At 39.9% G+C, this 23,270-nt stretch overlaps 1 protein-coding gene and 1 long non-coding RNA gene across 2 annotated transcripts in view; one reads left to right on the top strand and one right to left on the bottom strand.

Annotated features, from left to right (window-relative positions):
• The window catches only part of LOC140679945 (uncharacterized), a 57,828-nt gene that overhangs the window by 23,595 nt on the left and 10,963 nt on the right, over window positions 1–23,270 (bottom strand). The gene's annotated exons all lie outside the window — the stretch shown is intronic.
• LOC133624330 (uncharacterized) lies at window positions 432–3,587 on the top strand. Its single transcript, XM_061987819.2, has 2 exons — window positions 432–460; window positions 2,100–3,587. The coding sequence occupies exon 2, from the start codon at window positions 2,172–2,174 to the stop codon at window positions 3,138–3,140; it is 969 nt and encodes a 322-aa protein (XP_061843803.1). The 5' UTR covers window positions 432–460; window positions 2,100–2,171; the 3' UTR covers window positions 3,141–3,587.

Raw genomic sequence — 23,270 nt, forward strand, 5'->3', positions numbered from 1 at the left:
CAAATATTGCAAGCGAGTAATAACCTGTGATTATTGACAATTGATCTATTCATCCAGTCATCATTTTCTACCGCTTTTCCCTCTCGGTGTCGCGGGGGTGCCCGGAGCCTATCCGGAAGACGGGGTACACCCTGGACAAGTCGCCCCCTCAAATTCAAAAGTGTGATTGATTTGATTAAAAAAAAAATAATAATAATTTGCCAGCACCAATTAAAACATGTTGGTTTTTGTCAACGGTGTCAGTTCAAGCTTTGTGAGTAGAGATGAAGGGGTTACTTTCTTCTATGGGATGTTTTATGTTTTTTTAGGAAAAGAAGAAGAGGTGAGGCATGTGAATGAGGGGCAGAACAGGAGGAGGAGAAATCAAAGTTAGATTTGGAGACTCTGACACAGCAGACGACCTGCTGAGTCTCCACATGCATGTAGAATTCTTCAGGCTCCACCAACTATTGGCTCATTTGTGAGTAATCTCTTACGAATCCATTATGTCATTCATACAATAAGTTTACAAAGTGCTGTTTTTCCTTTGCTAAGATGTAACCATTTACTTTAGTAGTGACAGTGAGCAATTAATTACAGAACTGGTATGGTTTGCTTTTATTTGCTCCAGATATGCTTGGCAAATTACATTGAATAACATTACGTGATTACCGTACGCTTTCATGATTCAACATGTCAAAAAAAGGAGGAAGAAAAAGCAGAGCTCATTTAATCCTGCAATATACCCTTTTTTGGTGTCTATTTTGTTTTTATTTTGTTATGAAAACGTTTTGGGTTTTTTCATTTCCCATGTTTAAGTGTCAAAATTGTCTAATTGAAAATAATAGAATAGGCATTGCAAAGCAAGACATTGATAGCTCATGCAATGGTGACGGAAATAAATATGTTGACAAATAAAATAATAATAGTCATTAAAAATATAGGAATGAAATAATACATATATCAATGATGTTAAAAAAAATCACGTAAATATCAAGTTTGATTAAATTAAAAAAGGTCTGAATCTAAGGAAAGATAGACAGATAATGATCAATGAATAAGTACAAATCTGACAACATTTTTTAATCAATAAATACTACTGTTAATTAAGCCATAACCTCTTGATAACCATCAATGAATGAAGAACAGTACATTGCTTAAAATTGTCATAACAAATGCTTTAAATTAGTAATATAAATATATATATATATATATATATATATATATATATATATATATATATATATATATATATATATATATATATATATATATGTGTGTGTGTGTGTGTGTGTGTGTGTGTGTGTACATTAAAATTAATAGATACATTATATGTGTGTGTGTGTGTGTGTGTGTGTAATTATGTGTAAGTGTGTGTGGAAATGAAAATAGATTAACAGATAAATAAGGAAAAAAATTAAGAAAACACGCACACACACGCACGCACGCACGCACACACACACACACACACACACACACGCACACACACACACACACACACACTATTGACAATAACAAAACATGGCAATGAGAATTGAATAAAATGCCATCTTTGAGATGTCTACTGGAGAATACGGTAATAAAAAATTACCATCTATAAAAATGTAATTAAATATATTTTAAAATAGCATGTTGTTGCTGTAATGCTCCTGCATGTAGTAAAATCAGTTATTAAGTCATTATTGTCATATTTAATTAGTTGATTGCTGAAGAAGTATTTGCATCAGTCTCTGTCAGTCAATTTTTCTCCAAAATGTGTTTTTCCAGATGTTGTTAAAGGCATTTTCACGTTGAACCCATAATTAATTATTAGAAAAAAATGGGGGGGGAAAATCGACATGAAAATGCAGTTTTTGTGAGTCACATATGGATGTACCTTGAAGGTAGAAAAGCGCTATACAAGTACAACCCATTTATCATTATTTATTTATGTACACATATACCTGTACATCATTTATTTTAACATAATTTTTTGTCTTTCATTTATTAATTTTGTATTTTTTTTTTTTTTTTTTATTCACCCCCTGCGACCCTGAAAGGGACAAGCGGTAGAAATGGATGGATGGCATTTAAATGTACATATATTGTAAATCTGACCACCTTTTCCTTTTGGCCACTAGGTGGCGCCACCGCGTCACCCTCAGTCTGCAATCCTCACTGCCCCGGTGCTGCCTGACCTGCGCCCTTTGAGCATGACAGGACAAACTGTGGGGGGCCTCAAGGGTGGCAGCACAGAGCAAGGGCCGCACACCGGGTCTCTGTGTTGTGACGAGGCCGCTGCCATCTTGACCCGAAACCTGCTGGGTTGTGGCGTTGCCCTCAAGCGTAAGGTCAACGTTGAACTTAATAGCAGCTGTGAAGAACAGCGTAAGAGACACTACACTCCCAGCCAGGAGAAAGTCGAGGGCTACCGGGAGAAGCGGCGGAAAAACAACGAAGCAGCCAAGCGTTCCCGGGAGAAACGGCGTGCCAATGACACGGTGTTAGAGATGCGCGTCCTGAGCCTGCTGGAGGAGAACGCCCGTCTGAGAGCCGAGCTGCTCGCCGTCAAATTCCGCTTTGGCCTGGTGACAGACTTTTCTGGGGTTTCCATCCTGCGGCTCACTCGGGCGAATCAACCTGACTCTGACGAGCCCTCAAGCCAGCTCCCACAGCAGGACGCAACATGCCAAAAACCTCACTCGCTCTCTGACGATGTCAAGGTCTCCAACTCACGCCACCTAAACATGCTTCTTGATCCGAGCTGTCCTGGACCATCGACTAGACTAGTAGAGGAGCAGCAGGCCTACAGCAGCCGTCCTCTGTGGCCACATGCAAACACCCAACACTCACCTGACGCTTTTAGGCGCCTTCCACACAAGCTGCGCTTCAAAGCTCCATCGCCATTGTGCGGCGGACGCACTGGGCGGCCCGTCGCCACGGTGGGGCCGAACGTCCTTAGAAGGACGCACCAACCGGCAACATGGAGGGTTTCAGATGATAGCCGGGAAAAGGCATACGCATCAGGCGATCAGCACTATCACAATCCATCCTCTCTGGGTTCAACAGAGGACTCCAGTCTAAGGTCTCAGATAAGCTGCCTGTCACAGGAAGTAGCTGGACTCAAGCAGCTCTTCTGTCAGCAGCAGCTCTCCAAGAATGTTGGAACGCCAACTCCATGATGCTTTTAAACCTCAAACTTATTTTCACCGTGGGCCACTTCACAATTACAGCTGCCTTTACTGGGACACTTGTAACTACCAAACCACGTACAGCTGTGGTCCCCAACCTTCTTTGCCTCCACCAACCGGTTTAATGTAGGCATTGTTTTCAAGGTCCGGCTTTCCACTTTTGCCAGATAAATACAGCAAAAATAAGTGCATGAAAAATACAACTCACTATAACGCTGAATTAGTGGGGTCCCTGAGCTTGTTTCTTTGCAATGAGATGCAGATGGAAATCAACAATCTGTCACATTTATCTTCTATAATACAAATAATACCCTCAGCACCCTCTCTTCTCAGAGTTTAGACTCTTACCCTCAGGATGCAGGTACGCCCCTACTAATAGAAAGGCCAAAAACAACAGATACATAAGATCCTTTGTTCCCTCAGCTGTTGCCTTTATAAATGAGCTTCTTAAACAAGCTTAGCTGCTATGTAGTCACTTTAGTGGGAAGCGACGTGATTAGTTTTTATTGTTTTACAAATGTTTTTAGTTTTTAGCTCAATGATTTCATGATGGTTTGTATGTTGTATGTATTTTATGTATTTGTACCTTGTTTTTTACTGTTGTACCTCGTTTTACTGTTGAACCTTGTTTTTTAATGACTACTGCTGCAAACCAAATTGCCCCTCAGGGACAATAAAGATTTTCTAAGTCTAAGTCTAAGTCTAAAGGTCCTTGGTTCGATCCTGGGCTCAGAATCTTTCCGTGTGGAGTTTGCATGTTCGCCCCGTGACTGCGTGGGTTCCCTCCGGGTACTCCGGCTTCCTCCCACCTCCAAAGACATGCACCTGGGGATAGGTTGATTGGCAACACTAAATTGGCCCTAGTGTGTGAATGTGAGTGTGAATGTTGTCTGTCTATCTGTGTTGGCCCTGCGATGAGGTGCCGACTTGTCCAGGGTGTACTCCGCCTTCTGCCCGAATGCAGCTGAGATAGGCTCCAGCACCCCCCGCGATCCCCCCAAAAAAGGGACAAGCGGTAGAAAATGGATGGATGGATGGATGGATGGATGTTCATTAATGTACATTGTATCATCCATCCATCCATTTTCTACCGCTTATTCCCTTTTGGGGTCGCGGGGGGCGCTGGAGCCTATCTCAGCTACAATCGGGCGGAAGGCGGGGTACACCCTGGACAAGTCGCCACATCATCGCAGACATTGTATCATGTCACAAAGTTATAACAAATATAACAAATGGCAACTTCCTGTGAGGGGTTTTATTGTACATCTATAAACCAGCTTATTGGTGTGTCTAGTGCAGGGGTCGGCAACCCAAAATGTTGAAAGAGCCATATTGGACCAAAAATAAAAAATAAAAAATCTGTCTGGAGCCACAAAATATGTAAAGCCTTATATAATTGTTAAAATGAAGGCAACATATGATGTAAGTGTTTATATTAGCCATACTAGACTACTATCAAAATGACTGTGTCACAGGCTGATGCAAATCTTCGTTGACAGAAATGTGGAAATGTAATATTTATTCTACACATTTTTACAACATTGGAAAACTTTACTAAATTGGAGGCTTTGGGTGTGATAACTCCTGGAAATTACAAATAAAATGAGTTCAAATATACCTAAAATATGAGGCATAATGATAGATTATGTACATACAGCTAGCATAAATAAATGTTACAGCCATCTTTGGTGCACACCTCATTAGCCGAGATGTGGATGTTTTGTTTAGCATATATTAACTTATATTGGATTGTTTTATTATCATCCTAGATATACAAAATGTATCAAAGTGACCCCTATTCTTACCGTAGAACACGTGTCCAACTCAAAGCCCAGGGGCCACATCATTTTATATGGCCTGCAAAAATCTGGAAATGTGTGTCAATAAGGTATTTCATCAATTTTGCTACATATATTTCAATGATGACAGGCAGAAATTGCATCACATGCAACTGTAGTTCCTCTCAACTTAATACAAACCCCGTTTCCATATGAGTTGGGAAATTGTGTTAGATGTAAATATAAACGGAATACAATGATTTGCAAATCATTTTCAACCCATATTCAGTTGAATATGCTACAAAGACAACATATTTGATGTTCAAACTGATAAACATTTTTTTTTTGCAAATAATCATCAACTTTAGAATTTGATGCCAGCAACACGTGACAAAGAAGTTGGGAAAGGTGGCAATAAATACTGATAAAGTTGAGGAATGCTCATCAAAGACATCCCACAGGTGAACAGGCAAATTGGGAACAAGTGGGTGCCATGATTGGGTATAAAAGTAGATTCCATGAAATGCTCAGTCATTCACAAACAAAGATGGGGCGAGGGTCACCACTTTGTCAACAAATGCGTGAGCAAATTGTTGAACAGTTTAAGAAAAACCTTTCTCAACCAGCTAATTGCAAGGAATTTAGGGATTTCACCATCTACGGTCTGTAATATCGTCAAAGGGTTCAGAGAATCTGGAGAAATCACTGCACGTAAGCAGCTAAGCCCGTGACCTTCGATCCCTCAGGCTGTACTGCATCAACAAGCGACATCAGTGTGTAAAGGATATCATCACATGGGCTCAGGAACACTTCAGAAACACACTGTCAGTAACTACAATTGGTCGCTACATCTGTAAGTGCAAGTTAAAACTCTCCTATGCAAGGCGAAAACCGTTTATCAACAACACCCAGAAACGCCGTCGGCTTCGCTGGGCCTGAGCTCATCTAAGATGGACTGATACAAAGTGGAAAAGTGTTCTGTGGTCTGACGAGTGTGGACGTTGTGTCCTCCGGACCAAAGAGGAAAAGAACCATCCGGATTGTTATAGGCGCAAAGTTGAAAAGCCAGCATCTGTGATAGTATGGGGGTGTATTAGTGCCCAAGACATGGGTAACTTACACATCTGTGAAGGCACCATTAATGCTGAAAGGTACATACAGGTTTTGGAGCAACATATGTTGCCATCCAAGCAACGTTACCATGGACGCCCTTGTTTATTTCAGCAAGACAATGCCAAGCCACGTGATACATCAACGTGGCTTCATAGTAAAAGAATGCGGGTACTAGACTGGCCTGCCTGTAGTCCAGACTTTCTCCCATTGAAAATGTGTGGCATATTATGAAGCCTAAAATACCACAATGGAGACCCCGGACTGTTGAACAACTTAAGCTGTACATCAAGCAAGAATGAGAAAGAATTCCACCTGACAAGCTTAAAAAATGTGTCTCCTCAGTTCCCAAACGTTTACTGAGTGTTGTTAAAAGGAAAGGCCATGTAACACGGTGGTGAACATGCCCTTTCCCAACTACTTTGGTACGTGTTGCAGCCTTGAAATTCTAAATTAATTATTTGCAAAAAAAAAAAAAAAGTTTATGAGTTTGAACATCAAATATCTTTTTTTTGTAGTGCATTCAACTGAATATGGGTTGAAAAGGATTTGCAAATCATTGTATTCCGTTTATATTCACATCCAACACAATTTCCCAACTCATATGGAAACGGGGTTTGTATGTTTTATGTATTTATTCTCATTATTTAAAAAATTAAGAAAAACAAAAAAACAAAGCACAAAGCTATTCCAAGCATTGTCTCCGCCAATGGAACCCTTTAAAACTGAACTTCAAAACTTCCTTGTCACCTTGACTTATGATTGGTAAGGGTTGTGTTTCATCAGTTTGTATGGGCATCCAAAATGTTGAAAATCAAGTGAAAGGGGCATTTGTGTAATAACATCAATCAATCGTCAATCAAAGTTTATTTATATAGCCTTAAATCCCGAGTGTCTCAAAGGGCTGCACAAGCCACAACGACATCCTCGACTCAGATCCCACACCAGGGCAAGAAAAAACTCAACCAATCGGTATACAATGAGAAACCTTGGAGGGGACAGCAGACCTTAAAAATAAAGAAAATGCATTGAATGAGAAGGTGTGTACTATACATCTTGGATATCTAGAGCATATTACTTCAGATAACCAAATTGGTCAAACATATAAAGTGGTTTGTGAAATTTGAGGGATGTTGTCAGTGTTTGCAGATGAGTAGCCTCCAGTAAGTGCAGACATTATAAAGGTAAATGTGACACATACTGTATCCACTCTCCTCTGTGTGCTGCATCCATGCAGTACATTTGAATAAACGGCTGGTGAGTTATCTAATGCTGTGACAAATTGTGACCTGCGGGTAAAGACAAGGGACCAACTGCCAGGAACAAAGTTATGCTTTGAACCCTATACTTGATTTTCAACCGTCTTCACTCCTGAAACTGAATAAAATAATAAAAAAGTGGCGCCAGTGCTTACACGCAGGGAGAGGTGCATAAAGACTGCATGAGTCATCTATCCCGTCATCCGCGCAAGAGCTATTTTTAGCTTTGAAGCAGCTTTGGTGCAGACTGATTGACCATTGTGCAAGAAGGATGCAGGATAGGAATATATGAACACCTGGAGAGAGCAGCGACATGCTCAGAGACATCAGAAAAGTCATTAAAACACTAGACTTGAGAAAAACATTTTCTTCTATTAATCAATCAATCACACCTCTTGGCTGGAAAACATCCAATGTAGGGAAGCAGAAATGTCTGAACAAGGGTGAATTAATTAGTCCAATATTTATTAATATAGATCATTATGAAAACAATGGGATTGATAATACAAACCCAGCAGGGGCCAAAAAGGCATGCTTGGAGGAGTTTGGTGTGGGAGAACCTGATTATCAAAAGGAATTAGTGCAGGAATGCTGGATGTATAGATTCTATACAGGACTACATTCTATATGTGGTGTTATGTGACGTCTCTGTACAATTTTGCATAATTGGTCATGATGCATGTGAAATAAAAATTTAAACCAAACGTTAAGAAATTAATATCAGCAAAAAATAATAATAAAAAAAAATTAAAATAACAACAACAAAAAACAAACAAACAAACAAACAAACAAACAAAAAATAATATATATATATATATATAGGATTACATCTGCTTGCTCTTGTTCACGAGTGAGGGAAGAGTGGATCGTGAGATCGACAGGCGGATCGGTGCGGCGTCTTCAGTAATGCGGACGCTGTATCGATCCGTTGTGGTGAAGAAGGAGCTGAGCCGGAAGGCAAAGCTCTCAATTTACCGGTCGATCTACGTTCCCATCCTCACCTATGGTCATGAGCTTTGGGTTATGACCGAAAGGACAAGATCACGGGTACAAGCGGCCGAAATGAGTTTCCTCCGCCGGGTGGCGGGGCTCTCCCTTAGAGATAGGATGAGAAGCTTTGCCATCCGGGAGGAGCTCAAAGTAAAGCCGCTGCTCCTCCACATCGAGAGGAGCCAGATGAGGTGGTTCGGGCATCTGGTCAGGATGCTACCCGAACGCCTCCCTAGGGAGGTGTTTAGGGCACGTCCGACCGGTAGGAGGCCGCGGGGAAGACCCAGGACACATTGGGAAGACTATGTCTCCCGGCTGGCCTGGGAACGCCTCGGGGTCCCACCGGAAGAGCTGGACGAAGTGGCTGGGGAGAGGGAAGTCTGGGCTTCCCTGCTTAGGCTGCTGCCCCCGCGACCCGACCTCGGATAAGCGGAAGAAGATGGATGGATGGATGGATCTGCTTGCATCTATAATCTCTGGTATCAGCTCTGATACAAGCAGTCTTGCAGTGTGTTTACTTGTGCAAACCTGAACAGCCGGTTTTATTTTATTTATTTATTTATTTATTTGAATTAGGACATATTCATCAACATAGAGCAACAATGTAAATATGCCGGAGTTAGCACAATAGCTAATTTTCATCCGTTGTCCTAAGGCAGGTCATGATACAAAAGAATACATAAATCACAAGACATTACACATTACAAACATACCATAAGCACAGACCATGGACAAAAAACTAAAACAAACAACAAACAAACAAAAACCAAGTGAATAATCTAATTGTGCGTGCATGTCTGATTAGTTTTCAACCACTGTTTCAGTGCAGTTTTAAATGTTAAATGAGTGTCCCAGTTTCTGACATGGGCTGGCAGCCTGTTTCATGACTGTATGCCTCTGATAGACCCCACCATTTGGCCAAATTTAGACAAGCCGTAGAAAATGGATGGATGGATAGTCCTGCGCCTTTGTACGTTGCAGTCCCCTCTGGTCACTGCTCTGGTGTTTACTTGACTGCTATTTTAACATCTACATGTCCTCCAATAAGCACACAAGGTTGGTATTTTCTTGTATTTTAGTGTTTTTTTTGTAAACATAAACGTAGACTATATGCTACTTGGAAAATAATTCAATTGTTTGGTTTTTTTAACTTGAAAAAAGTGACACCCATTTGATAAATGACTAGTACTGGTACTTTGAATTTGTGAAACTAGAAGGTAGCAGCGACACCGCATCTGAGCACACAATAGCAAACAAGCTAGGCATAATAAGTGTAATAAATGTCCTTATAATATTGCAGTCTAAAACAGGACATGTGTCAAGATAAATAAGCATCAAATAATTACAGCTGCATATTACTTACACATACAAAGTCTTCAAGGCAGAAACATATTAGGAAGTATCCAGTAACAAACATGTCTGCATCATAAAACTTATTACATCAACAGCTTAGTTTAATGAATTATTGTGTTCCAAAAGGTGCCGCCAAAAAAGAAATTACCACTCTACTTAAACTTGAAGACAACATAAGTCCATTCCAGATGGTTAATAATAAATATGTTAGTGTTTTTCATACCTTGCATTATTCTCTAATTAAGTAATTTAAGCCTTTTCTGACACTCCAAAATACACAATGATAAAAGTTTGTATGACTCATACTGATATCGTATCAATATCGGTATATAGGATTTTGGGCCCCATGAAAAGAATCTTTACAGGGCCCCCAACACAGTGTCATTTTTTTTCTGTATTATAATTTCATCATGTCTTTAGAGGTGGGAGGAAGCCGGAGTACCCGGAGGGAACCCACGCAGTCACGGGGAGGACATGCAAACTCCACACAGAAAGATCCCGAGCCCGGGATTGAACCCCAGACTACTCAGGACCTTCGTATTGTGAGGCAGATGCACTAACCCCTCTGCCACCGTGCTATCATCATTAGGGGCCTCTCTGGGCCCCCCTCCATGATGGGCCCCTAGAATCAGTCTCCTTTACCCCCCTTTTCGGCGCCCCTGCTCAAAGCTCCAATATCGGTATTGTATTGGAAGTGATAAAGTTATATCGGGACGGCCCCGGAAATTAGTAGGCTACGGACAGTAGGACTTATTGCTCATTGAGAAGAAATACTAGATAGAGATCAGAAAAAGTTAATTTTATAATTGACTTATAAACGCATGCTTACCTTAGCTAAAGCTAAATATTACTCAAATCTCATCTGCCTCAACAAAAACGATCCTAAATTTTTGTTTAGTACAGTAGCATCGCTAACCCAACAAGGGACTCCTCCCAGTAGCTCCACCCACTCGGCAGATGACTTAATGAATTTCTTTAATAAGAAAATTTAACTCATTAGAAAGGAGATTAAAGACAACGCATCCCAGCTACAACTGGGTTATATTAACACAGATACGACTGTATATACGACAGATACCGCCCTCCAAAATAGTCTCTCTCTTTTTGATTAAATAACATTAGAGGAATTAATACGGCGTGTAAGTCGGATAAAACAAACATGTTTACTTGACCCACTTCCTGGGAAACTTATCAAGGATCTTTTTGTATTATTAGGTCCATCAGTGCTGAATATTATAAACGTATCACTTTCCTCCGGCACTGTTGCCCTAGCATTCAAAAAAGCGTTTTTTCATCCTCTGTCAGACTCACTCAACATCCATTGCTTTCGGTCTCCCCTAGAAGGGGATGTGGGGGTGGGGTGGGGGGGGGGGTTACCCACATATGCGGTCCTCTCCAAGGTTTCTCATAGTCATTCACATTGACGTCCCACTGGGGTGAGTTTTCCTTGCCCTTATGTGGGATGTCGTTGTGGCTTGTGCAGCCCTTTGAGACACTTGTGATTTAGGGCTATATAAATAAAAATTGATTGATTGATCAGAAAAAGTTGATTTTGCAATGCATTGTGGGGGCCGGGTAGCCATTGTTGCTGGTTAAAGCTTTTGTTTACATGGCTGTATTCAGCGGTATTGTGAGAGAGAGCAACACATTGGATTAAAATGGATCGTACCAAAAATAAAATTAAAGGACTGTACCGAGAAAAACTGTTCCCAAGGCTGGCTAGAGAAAATTATTTGGTGGAATTGATCCATATGACCACGTTCAATGGACAAGAGATTTGGGTAATCCAGAGCCAAACTTGGCCTGCATCTCATCAACAGAGTCAGTTTTCATACAGGCAAAATTCTCGGAATGCGATGTCGGTAAAGGCTCACGGGCAAATCAACTTTGAGTGGATGCATGACCACGAAATTTTATATCTGAGAGAGAAGACTGTCGTCAGAGGTAAGTTAACATGACTTGTCACTGTGTGGTTTCACCTGGATCAAATAGTTTCAAACTAAATATATTTCAAGCTTGAAACACACTGTGCATTAATGTAGGAAATATTCAAGGTCTTAGTTATTGATCTATGAATAGGAGCATTGCTTTTTTTCAAAATACTGTATGTTTTTCGCGGCCCGTAGCTGGCTTAGCTACCGCTAACAGCCTACTAAATCCTATGTAGGAAACAGAATCAAACATGCTTTGATTCAAACTTACCAGTGTGAAAATGCCGTGAACACACCAACATGCACCAGGTGATGGCATTAAAAGTCATGTTTGTTCGTCTCTCGGCTGCTATCCAGGCTTTTTGCCGTCCCTTTAAATGGCTCACTAACCGAGTTCCTTCGGCTTTGCTTCTATGTTGGAATAAGACAAATCTCACCAAATCCTTTTTAAAAAAAAAGTGTGGCAGTTATTGATGCCACACGTTTGCGCCCCGTTTTGAACTTGTTAAATAAAAACCAAAACTTTAGGACATAGTATTTTATTCAACCATGTAAATAAGCTATTCAGATGCCTGCAAGACCCACAATGTATTGCGTTTCTACATCACACTTTCAGGCCCTATTACAGGCCTGGGCTATTATTTTGACTCGGGGGCCAAATTTAGAGGGAAAAAAATGTGTCTGGGGTCCGGTATATTTATTGTTAGGAACACTAATACAAAACCTCACAATAATGTCTGATTGAATGCTAAAAACGTTATGACAGACCGCCCTAAAAAACAGAATGGATTTTTTAAATTTTGTTACTGTTTTACACCCAGAATGTACATGAACATAAAGAATGTGGGCTTTACAATATTAACTATGAACGATAAAACACTGAATATTGACAACATATGAACGTCAGACTTCCTCTCGAGCGACAAATTTTACAATCAAGCGAAACGCAACAAAAATGCAACAAACACAGCGAAACATGAACACGAAGGCTAAAAAAAAAAAAACACCTACAATCTGATACATCTGATACATCACTAAGCTTTAGAACTTTGTTGTAAAAATCTCTTTCCGTGTCTGTCCCTGACACCCGCATTTCAGGCTGGCCGCTCTGGAAACACTCTGTGGAAACGCTCCCCGCCCACACTGCTTGGTGCCTCGTCTGAGCTGTTGTGACTTCGATTACCTTAGTAACAGACTCTAACAATCGAAATACTTTCTATAGTTCAAGACTTACGGTCATTTGAAAACATCACTGCACATCATAATGGCAGCTACAGTTTCCATCTTAAAGGGGAACATTATCACCAGACCTATGTAAGCGTCAATATATAACTTGATGTTGCAGAAAAAAGACCATATATTTTTTTAACCGATTTCCGAACTCTAAATGGGTGAATTTTGGCGAATTATACGCCTTTCTATTATTCGCTCTCGGAGCGATGACGTCACGTTGTGACGTCACATCGGGAAGCAATCCGCCATTTTCTCACTTTCGTCGGTGTGTTGTCGGAGGGTGTAACAACACGAACAGGGACGGATTCAAGTTGCACCAGTGGCCCAAAGATGCGAAAGTGGCAAGAAATTGGACGAAATTTGTTCAAAATACGAGGCTGTGGGGAAAGCCGACGAAAAGGTCAGTCGTTTGTTCCGCACACTTTACCGACGAAAGCTATGCTACGACAGAGATGGCAAGAATGTGTGGATATCCTGCGACACTCAAAGCAGATGCTGACATCAACTCCAAAACTGGACAGATCAGCTTTCAGGAAAAGAGAGCGGATGAGGGTATGTCAGTATTTTGTGTCTATTTAGGTATGGTTAACCTGAGTGCTGAAATCGTGGAAAAATATATGTTCCTAGCGCGCCTGAAATGGGCTGTCTGCACTCTCAAAGTGCATGTTGTTGCCAAATGTATTTCATATGCTGTAAACCTAGTTCATAGTTGTTAGTTTCCTTTAATACCAAACAAACACATACTAATCGTTGGTTAGAAGGCGATCGCCGAATTCGTCCTTGCTTTCTCCCGTGTCGCTGGCTGTCGTGTCGTTTTCGTCGGTTTCGCTTGCATACGGTTCAAACCGATATGGCTCAATAGCTTCAGTTTCTTCTTCAATTTCGTTTTCGCTACCTGCCTCCACACTACAACCATCCGTTTCAATACATGCGTAATCTGTTGAATCGCTTAAGCCTCTGAAATACGAGTCTGAATCCGAGCTAATGTCGCTATACCTTGCTGTTCTTTCCGCCATGTTTGTTTGTATTGGCATCACTACGTGACGTCACAGGAAAATGGACGGGTGTATATAACGATGGTCAAAATCAGGCACTTTGAAGCTTTTTTTAGGGATATTGTGTGATGGGTAAAATTTTGAAAAAAACTTCGAAAAATAAAATAAGCCACTGGGAACTGATTTTTAATGGTTTAACCCTTCTGAAATTGTGATAATGTTCCCCTTTAAACATCTAAAAAAATTATTTGGGAAAGTCCGGCGGGCCAGATTGAAAAGCTTAACGGGCCCCATGTGGCCCCCGGGCTTTAATTTGCCCAGGACCGCCCTATTCTCCGGTTGACCTGGGTGTGTATGACGTGTGTTGAGAAGCAGAGTTACGATGCCATCTAGTGTGCAGAGTTGTAAAGACAACCTACAATCACACACACTCTCATCTTAATGCCTTTATGAGCAATTGCGTAACAGGTCCAATGTTTTCAGATAATTGAAATATGGGAAACACTGCAAACATATTGTAGAAAGTATCCCCAAGAGGAATGGAAACTGCTGCAAAGAAGCTCCACCTCCATATTTTCTCCTTTTTTCATGTCCTAATGATATTGTCTATATCATAGTATTATTCATATCGGCCATACAACATAAACACTTTCTTGATAATATAGGACGCCGCAACAGACAATTGGACCTATGACTCTTTCATCCATTCATCCTCCATTTTGAAATCAATCTTCATTGCTTCATTGGGTGTAGTGGAACGACCCCCCACCATAATCCATATTAGAAAGGTTTGGTTGCTAGGCAGGCACCACATCATAGTAACCATGGGAATGTGGAGTGAGTGTTGGGGGTTGGCTGTCTCAACAACATACTAGTGGTGGGGGGAGGAGTGAGACAAGTTCAAGGCCACTGTTCCTCACATAGTGTATTGAGTGAGTGTGTGTGTGTGTGTGTGTGTGTGTGTGTGTGTGTGCACATGGAGAGGGAGAGAGAGGGGTGTAGAGCAAGGAGACAAAACAAAGGGAAAGGAATAGAGAGAGAATGTGGTATGATGCAGCTCTGATGTAACTGGTACTGGCGAGGACAGTGGTGTTGTATAATAGGATAATAAAATAAATAACACACTTTCCAAAGACAAACGTTTAATCCAGGATAATTTTAGATTTTCTTGGGAACTTTTCTCATTCTATAGATGTGATAAGATATACATTTAAAAAGCAAGTATGTCTCTGCAGGAGGGTCCTTAATACTACACTAGAGATAAAGATCAATACGTATGCACACACTATTTACTGTAAACACAGCAGGCACAATCTTTGTATACAAGGTATAGCGAGGTGTTCAAGACAATATTGTCACTGACGTCTGTACTATAGCTGAAAATATGTAATTAATGTTTTTACGATGAGGACTGGCACCTCGTTTTAAGTCTTTAATGAAATATTGCACAGTTCATGTTAGTATTAATGACCCAATAAGTCAAGCAAAAATGAGCATCTGGCTACACATTGACTTATAGTGACAATCTTACTTTGAAAAGGGATTATTTGCAATTTAGATCCTTTTATGAGCGATGGTAGTACTATCATTCTACAACTGTGCATGTTTGAGCCAGCATGTCGTGCACTGGCTCGCCTCGTCCAAACGTGCCGAAAGAGGGGAAGTGTGCCATACCTTGACATGTATGTATCAGTATGATACCATCGTGATGATAAATGACAAACAAAAAATATTTTTTGTGTGCCTAAAGTATTTGACCTGTGGCTTCTACTGGATACAATTTTTTTAAAGTACCAATGATTGTCACACACACACTAGGTGTGGTGAAATTTGTCCTCTGCATTTGACCCATCCCCTTGTTCACCCCCTGGTAGGTGAGGGGAGCAGTGGGCAGCAGCGGTGCCACGCCCGGGAATAATTTTTGGTGATTTAACCCCCAATTCCAACCCTTGATGCTGAGTGCCAAGCAGGGAGATAATGGGTCCCATTTTTATAGTCTTTTTGAACTCACAACCTACCGATCTCAGGGCGGACACTCTACCCATGATCATGAAATTAATATTGGTACTCTTATTTGTATCGATACCCAAGGTAGTGTCAGTATCGGAACGATACTAGTGAGATAAGATCAATATTTTACAGTTCTCTTCTATGTTTATTTTCACAAATACACCCCTAATCGAAATTTTAAGACCTGTTGAAAAATTGCAAAAATGTATATTTTGCAATGTTGGGTCTTAATAAGGTTCTCAGCAAAGCTTCAAAATTAAAAAGAAGAAATGGGAATGAGACAAAAAGACTTTTGAGTGTGCAATTTGTTGCAACCAACCATTAAACTGAAATATGCTGTTCTTCAGCTGATCAAAAGTTAAAGACCACAGCTAAAAAAAAAAACCCTGGCACCCTCCTGAAGAATACAAATTTTAAAAAAGGACTCAGTAATTGTAATTGTTGATAATCACCTCAAGAAATGGTTTGGGCATGCTTGATGGCAGGGTTTCTAGGAGGCTGGTGAGAATGAAAGAAAGTTATTTTGCTTTTGCCATCAAGAGATCATGACAGTATAAAATGTCAGTATAAAAACTGACAAAAAATGACAATAAATTCATATTTTTGTGAAGATTTTGGCTTTTTTAGGTCAAGGTCTTAAACTTTACATCAGCTGATAAACAACCTATTTCAGTTTAATTGTACATTCCTGCAATTTTTCGACTGGTCTTGAAATTTAAACCTGGAGTGTATATGTGTGTTTTTGTTGTTGTTCACATTGCTACATTGTGGACATTATATATTTAAATATTGCAACTTACTATATAGCATATACAAACTTAAGTAATAAGTTCTTGTACCGTACATAGGACTTTTGGGGAAAAAATATTTGAATGAGAGCCAATAATAGTTTTTTCTTTTCTTCACTTATTTTGCCCTATTGACTTTTTGGGATGAAGGGAAATTGTGGTATTTTGTTTATCTTATATATTTTGATTTATATTAATGCTGTCAAATAATAATTTTTTTATAGTCAGATTAACACTTTTAAATTTGAATTAATAATGATTAATCACAGGTTATTACTAACCTGCATGAATTAAATTAACTTAAAAAATACCCCAATATTTGGACAGTAATTTAGTTTTACTTGACTGCATGTCCTTTAATTGCTCAAAACTTAGGTTTTGTCTAAAGTCCAGTTAGGGTAGGAGCTTCCATCCATTTTCTACTACCTGTCCCTTTTGGGGTCGCAGGAGGGCTGGAGCCTATCCAGAAATCAGGGTACACCCTGGACAAGTCACCACATTCACACACTCGGGCCAATTTAGTGCTGCAAATCGGAGGGAATCCATGCAGTCACTGGGAGAAAATGCAAACTCCACACATAAAGACCCTGAGCCCGGGGATCGAACCCAGGATCTTCTTATTGTGGGGCACGAGCACTGAGCACTTTTTTCCATCGGGTGAAACTCAAAAAATTTGAATACCATGCAAAAGTCTATTAATGTCGGCAGTTCAACTTTAAATGTGAAACTAATATGTGATATAAATGTGTTACATGCTAAATGAGATATGTGAAGCCTTTGATTGTTGTAATTTTGATGATCATGGCATACAGTTTTTGAAAAAACTCAAATTTTCGGAAATGATCAATTCTAGGTTTTTTATTAGATGTAAATCATTATCATCAACATGATATCCCCAAAAGGCTTGAAATATCTTGAGTTGCACGTTATGAGCCCATGTCATGTATTAGTTTCACCTAAATCCACGGTAATTGCTGGAATAATCGAACCTTTGCACGATATACATTTTTTGGAGTTTCACCTTTATACATGATTAATGCAATATTTTTTGAGATTAATCACATGAGTTAACTTAGGGGTGTCAAACTCGTTTTCACAGAGGGCCACATCGCAGTTATGGCTGCCCTCAGCCTGTAACCGTGAATAATGTATAAATATAAATGTATAGGGAGTCACCTCATGATAATAATATACATTACTATGCATTTGATTATAATGTTTTTTTAACATACACTGCAAAAAAAAAAATCTTTAGATTTTGGAGTAAAAAACCGGCAGCCAAGTCGCCACAATCTTACCGTAAAATTTACGGTGGATTTTACAGCGCATTACTGTAAATGAAAAAAACTGTACTATAGATTTTTACTGAAGTGAAGTGAAGTGAATTTATATAGCGCTTTTTCTCAAGTGACTCAAAGTGCTTTACATTGTGAAACCCAATATCTAAGTTACATTTAAACCAGTGTGGGCTACACTTTTTCCACATTTTGTTATGTTACGGCCTTATTCCAAAATTTAATAAATTCATTTTTGTTCTCAAAATTCTACTGACAATACCCAATAATGATCATGTGAAACGTATTATTATTATTGTGTAAATGTACTAAAAGTACATAAGCATTCACATCATTTGCTCAATACATTGTGATGCACCTTTGGCAGCAATTACAGCCTGAAGTGATTTTGAATTGGATGCCACAATCTTAACACGCCTATCTTTGGGCAGTTTTGCCCATTCCTCTTTGCAGCACCACTCAGGCTCCAGTAGGTTGGACAAGAAGTGTTGATTTTCATCAAAGACGTACATGTGATTTTTTATTTTTTTATTTTGCAAATATAAATTTGCAATACAAAAAAAACTACAATTGTTCACATGGGTATTGTCAGTAGAATTTTGAGGGCAAAAATGTATTTATTCCATTTTGGAATAAGGCTGGCTTGTTGCCTAACAAAATAACACCATTTTTTTCTTGCCTTAAATCTTTGCGTGCTGTTTTATTGTGAGTGTAATCCTAATTAACAAATAAAAGGAAAACGCATAACATTATTCAATGAAAATTTTTTATACATTTATTTTTGTCCTCAAAATTCTACTGACAATACCCAATAATGACAATGTGAAACATTATTATTATTATTTTGTAATTGTATTAAAAAAAATTACAATTGTAATCACATGTACATAAGCATTCACATCATTTGCTCAATAGTTTGTGATGCACCTTTGGCAGAAATTACAGCCGGAAGTGATTTTGAATTGGATGCCACAATCTTGACACACCTATCTTTGGGCAGTTTTGCCCATTCCTCTTTGCAGCACCTCTTAAGCTCCGTTAAGTTGGATAATAAGTGTTGATTTTTATCAAAGGCGTACTTTTGATTTTTTATTTATTTATTTTTTGTTTATACATTTGCAATTAAAAAAAACTACAATTGTCCGCACTGTCAGTATGGGTATTGTAAGTAGAATTTTGAGGGCAAAAATTAATTTATTACATTTTGGAGTAAGGCTGTCCTGTTGCATAACAAAATGAAAATATTTTTTTCATGTCTTAAATCTTTGTGTGAAGTTTTTTTTGTGAGTATAATCCTGTAGACGTACATGTGATTTTTTATTTTCAATCCATCCATCCATTTTCTACCGCTTGTCCCTTTTAGGGTCGCGGGGGGTGCTGGAGCCTATCTCAGCTGCATTTATTGTTTTATTTTTCTAAATAAATTTGCAGTTAAAACAACAACTGACATTACCCATACTGACAATCAGTATGGGTATTGTCAGTAGAAATTTGAGGGCAAAAATTAATTTATTCCATCTTGGAATCAGGCTAGCCTGTAACATAACAAAATAAGATTTGCAAAAGCATAACATTATTCAATCAGCTATTGTTATTTCTTATATTTGTAAATAGATTATGGACCGAGTGATGTGGATACATTTTGTTTGCCTCTTAAGTATACCGGTACTTCCCAAGGACATTTCACGTCTAAATGATAATTCCCTATCAAGATGTTCAAGATGTTTCTGTAAAAACACTATTTAGAATGTGAATATACAGTAGTACAGTGCTATGGAGAAGATATGTTTAGACCCTTTATTTATTAAATCACAAATATTGAAATTCAACGGTTTGGTGCATTTGCAAACAGCTAAAATGATGTACAAAGCAAACTATAACCTGCTACCCAAGAATGTAGAACAATTCTTCTCAACAAAAGAGAAATATAACCTTAGAGGAAAATCTAATTTAAAACATGTGTATGCTCGTACAACACTTAAAACCTTTAGCATATCTTTATGTGGAATTAAATAATGGAATGGCTTAACCAAAGAAATCAAACAAAACACCAATATGATTCAGTTTAAGAGATTGTTCAAACTACAAGTGTTCACTAAGTACACAGCTTGAAGATTGTTCAATGAAAATGTATCGGTACTTGTTATGGCAGTGTTTTTTAACCACTGTGCCGCAGCACACTAGTGTACCGTGAGATATTGTCTGGTGTGCCGTGAGCGATTATGTCATTTCACCTAATTGGGTTAAAAATATTTTTTGCAAACCAGTAACTATAATCCGCAAATAATGTGCCGTTGTTGAGTGTCTGTGCTATCTAGAGCGCGGCAGAGTAACCGTGTAATACTCTTCCATATCAGTAGGTGGCAGCAGGTAGCTAATTGCTTTGTAGATGTCGGGAACATGGTTTGTCGTGATCACAGTGTGCAGGTAAAAAGGTATCTAATGCTTAAAAAATAAATAAAAGGCGAGTGCCGCTAAGAAAAGGCATTGAAGCTCAGGGATGGCTATGCAAAACAAAACTAAAACTGAACTGGCTGTAAAGTAAACAAAACCAGAATGCTGGACGACAGCAAAGACTTACAGCGTGTGGAGCAGCAGACGGCGTTCACAAAGTACATCCGTATACGATATGATTATCAACAACAAAATAGGAGCGCAAGACAAGAACTAAAACACTACACACAGGAAAACACCAAAAAACTCAAAATAAGTCACAGTGTGATGTGACAGATCGTGACAACACACCTACTTTGAGACAAGAGCTATAGTGATGCATGGTTGAGATCACAGAGATCATTATTCATGCGTTCGTTACGTCTCGATTACTGTAACGTATTATTTTTGGGCCTCCCTATGTCTAGCATTAAAAGATTACAGTTCGTACAAAATGCGGCTGCTAGACTTTTGACCAGAACAAGAAAGTATGATCATATTACGCCTATACTGGCTCACCTGCACTGGCTTCCTGTGCACTTAAGATGCGACTTTAAGGTTTTAGTACTTAAGTATAAAATACTAAACGGTCTAGCTTCATCTTAACTTGCTGATTGTATTGTTCCGTATGTCCCGGCAACAAGTCTGCGTTCAAAGAACTCCGGCTCATTAGTGATTCCCAGAGCCCAAAAAAAGTCTGCGGGCTATAGAGCATTTTCTATTCGGGCTCCAGTACTCTGGAATGCCCTCCCGGTAATAGTTAGAGATGCTACCTCAGTAGAAGCATTTAAGTCCCATCTTAAAACTTATTTGTATACTCTAGCCTTTAAATAGACCCCCCCTTTTAGACCAGTTGATCTGCCGTCCTCCACAAAGGAGAGGGGGGCACAGATTAGGTGACCACAGATGGGGTGCTAGCTGTTCAAAGTCGGGACTTGACTGACCACTCGTATGTGCATCAGTTGGGGACGTCTCTGCGCTGCTGACTTGTCTCCACCCAAGACGATCTCCGGCTGGCCCCACTATGGACTGGACTCTCACACTATTAACTAGATCCACTCTACGTCCATTGCACCGGTCGCCCAGGACTTGCTTTTAATGTCTGATTCTGGCAGCTCTGCCATTTTAGTGCTTTTAGATCTTACAGCTGCCTTTGACACAGTCGACCACACAATTCTTTTAGAGCGCCTGAGAGATTGTGTGGGTGTCAGGGGGACTATATTAAAGTGGTTCAGATCCTAGCTGTCAGAGAGGTCCTTCTCTGTCAGGCTGGGGGACGCCACCTCTTCTTCTGCTCCGCTTTACTGTGGTGTCCCCCAGGGATCTATTTTAGGCCCCATTCTATTTTCCCTATACATTCTCCGTCTTGGAGAGATTTTTAAGAGGCATGGAGTGTTCCATCACTTTTATACAGATGACTGCCAAATGTATGTGCCAATTTCAAAAGGCCACGGCCCCCTGACACCCCTTCTCAACTGTCTATGCGACGTCAAGGCTTGGTTAGCCCAGAATTTTTTAATAATGAATGAGGGAAAACGGAAATTTCAGTTTTTGGTCCGGCCCTCACTGACTTGGGACCATTGCAAAATTATGTGTGTCCCAAAGTCACCAGCCTTGGCGTCACTATAGACAGCGATTTTAAACTTGACAAACAAGTCAATGGCGTTTTAAAATCGTGTTTTTATCATCTTCGTCTTTTAGTAAAGGTAAAACCGTTTTTATCTTTTAACCTTTTTGAACAAGTCGTGCATGCTTTTATTTCAAGTCGCCTGGACTACTGTAATGCACTTTATGCTGGCATTAGCCAAAAAGCTCTCTCCCGGTTGCAGTTAGTCCAGAACGCGGCAGCACGACTTTTAACCCGGGGCCAGGAGACGCGAGCATATAACCCCAATTCTTCAGAGTTTGCACTGGCTCCCTGTTCATTTTAGAATTGATTTTAAATCCTTGCTGTTTGTTATTAAAGCTTTACATGGACTGGCACCTCAGTATATCTCGGACCTCATCCAAATGTACACTCCTACGCGCGCTCTGAGGTCCGAGAGCCAGCTCCAGCTTGTGGTGCCCAAGACCAGACTTAAATCCAGGGGAGACAGGGCCTTCTCTGTGGTCGGTCCTAAGCTCTGGAACACTCTGCCCCTCCATGCTCAAACTGCTCCCACAGTGGAGTGTTTTAAGTCCCGTCTTAAGACCCACTTTTATTCTTTGGCTTTTAACACTACGTGAGTTGTGTGGTCCTCTGTCCTCTGTTGTCCTCTGTATGTTTTTTTTTTATACATTTTGATTTCTATTTATTGTTTTAATTGTTTTTTCCCTTTAAAATCGTTTTTAATCATATTTATTTTTATATTGTTTTTATATTGGTTCTCAGAATCAGAATCAGAATCATCTTTATTGTCATTACGCAAGGTAACGAGATTGAGGCCATTCCATACAGTGCGATGTGTGCATGCTAGAAAAACAATGTGCAAATATATAAAAATTTAAAAAATGTAGAAGTGCAATGAATATGGTGTGAAATGAATATATACATGAAAAAACAAAACAAAAACAGGGTGGTTGGTGGAATGGGTTATTGCACCGAAGAGAAGGCAGTTATGAGGGACAATGGGGCAGTCCGTTCAGGATGGTTATGGCCCTGGGGAAGAAGCTGTTCTTTAGCCTGTTTGTTTTGGTTTTAATGCACCTGTAGCGCTTCCCAGAGGGCAGCAGGTGGAACAGGTCAGAGCCAGGGTGGGTACTGTCTTTGATGATGGCACTGGCTCTGTTGAGGCAGCGGGAGGTGTAGATGTCCGTCAGAGAGGGGAGAGGGCGGCCGATGATCTTCTGAGCCGTCTTGACCACTCTTTGCAGCCTCTCCCTGTCTGCTGCAGTGCAGCTGCCGTACCATACCGTAATACAGTAGGTCAGCAGGCTCTCGATGGACGAGCGGTAGAAGGTCAGCAG

The sequence above is a fragment of the Nerophis lumbriciformis genome, linkage group LG27, assembly GCF_033978685.3.
Source record: "Nerophis lumbriciformis linkage group LG27, RoL_Nlum_v2.1, whole genome shotgun sequence".
In the NCBI taxonomy this organism is placed as follows: domain Eukaryota; kingdom Metazoa; phylum Chordata; class Actinopteri; order Syngnathiformes; family Syngnathidae; genus Nerophis; species Nerophis lumbriciformis.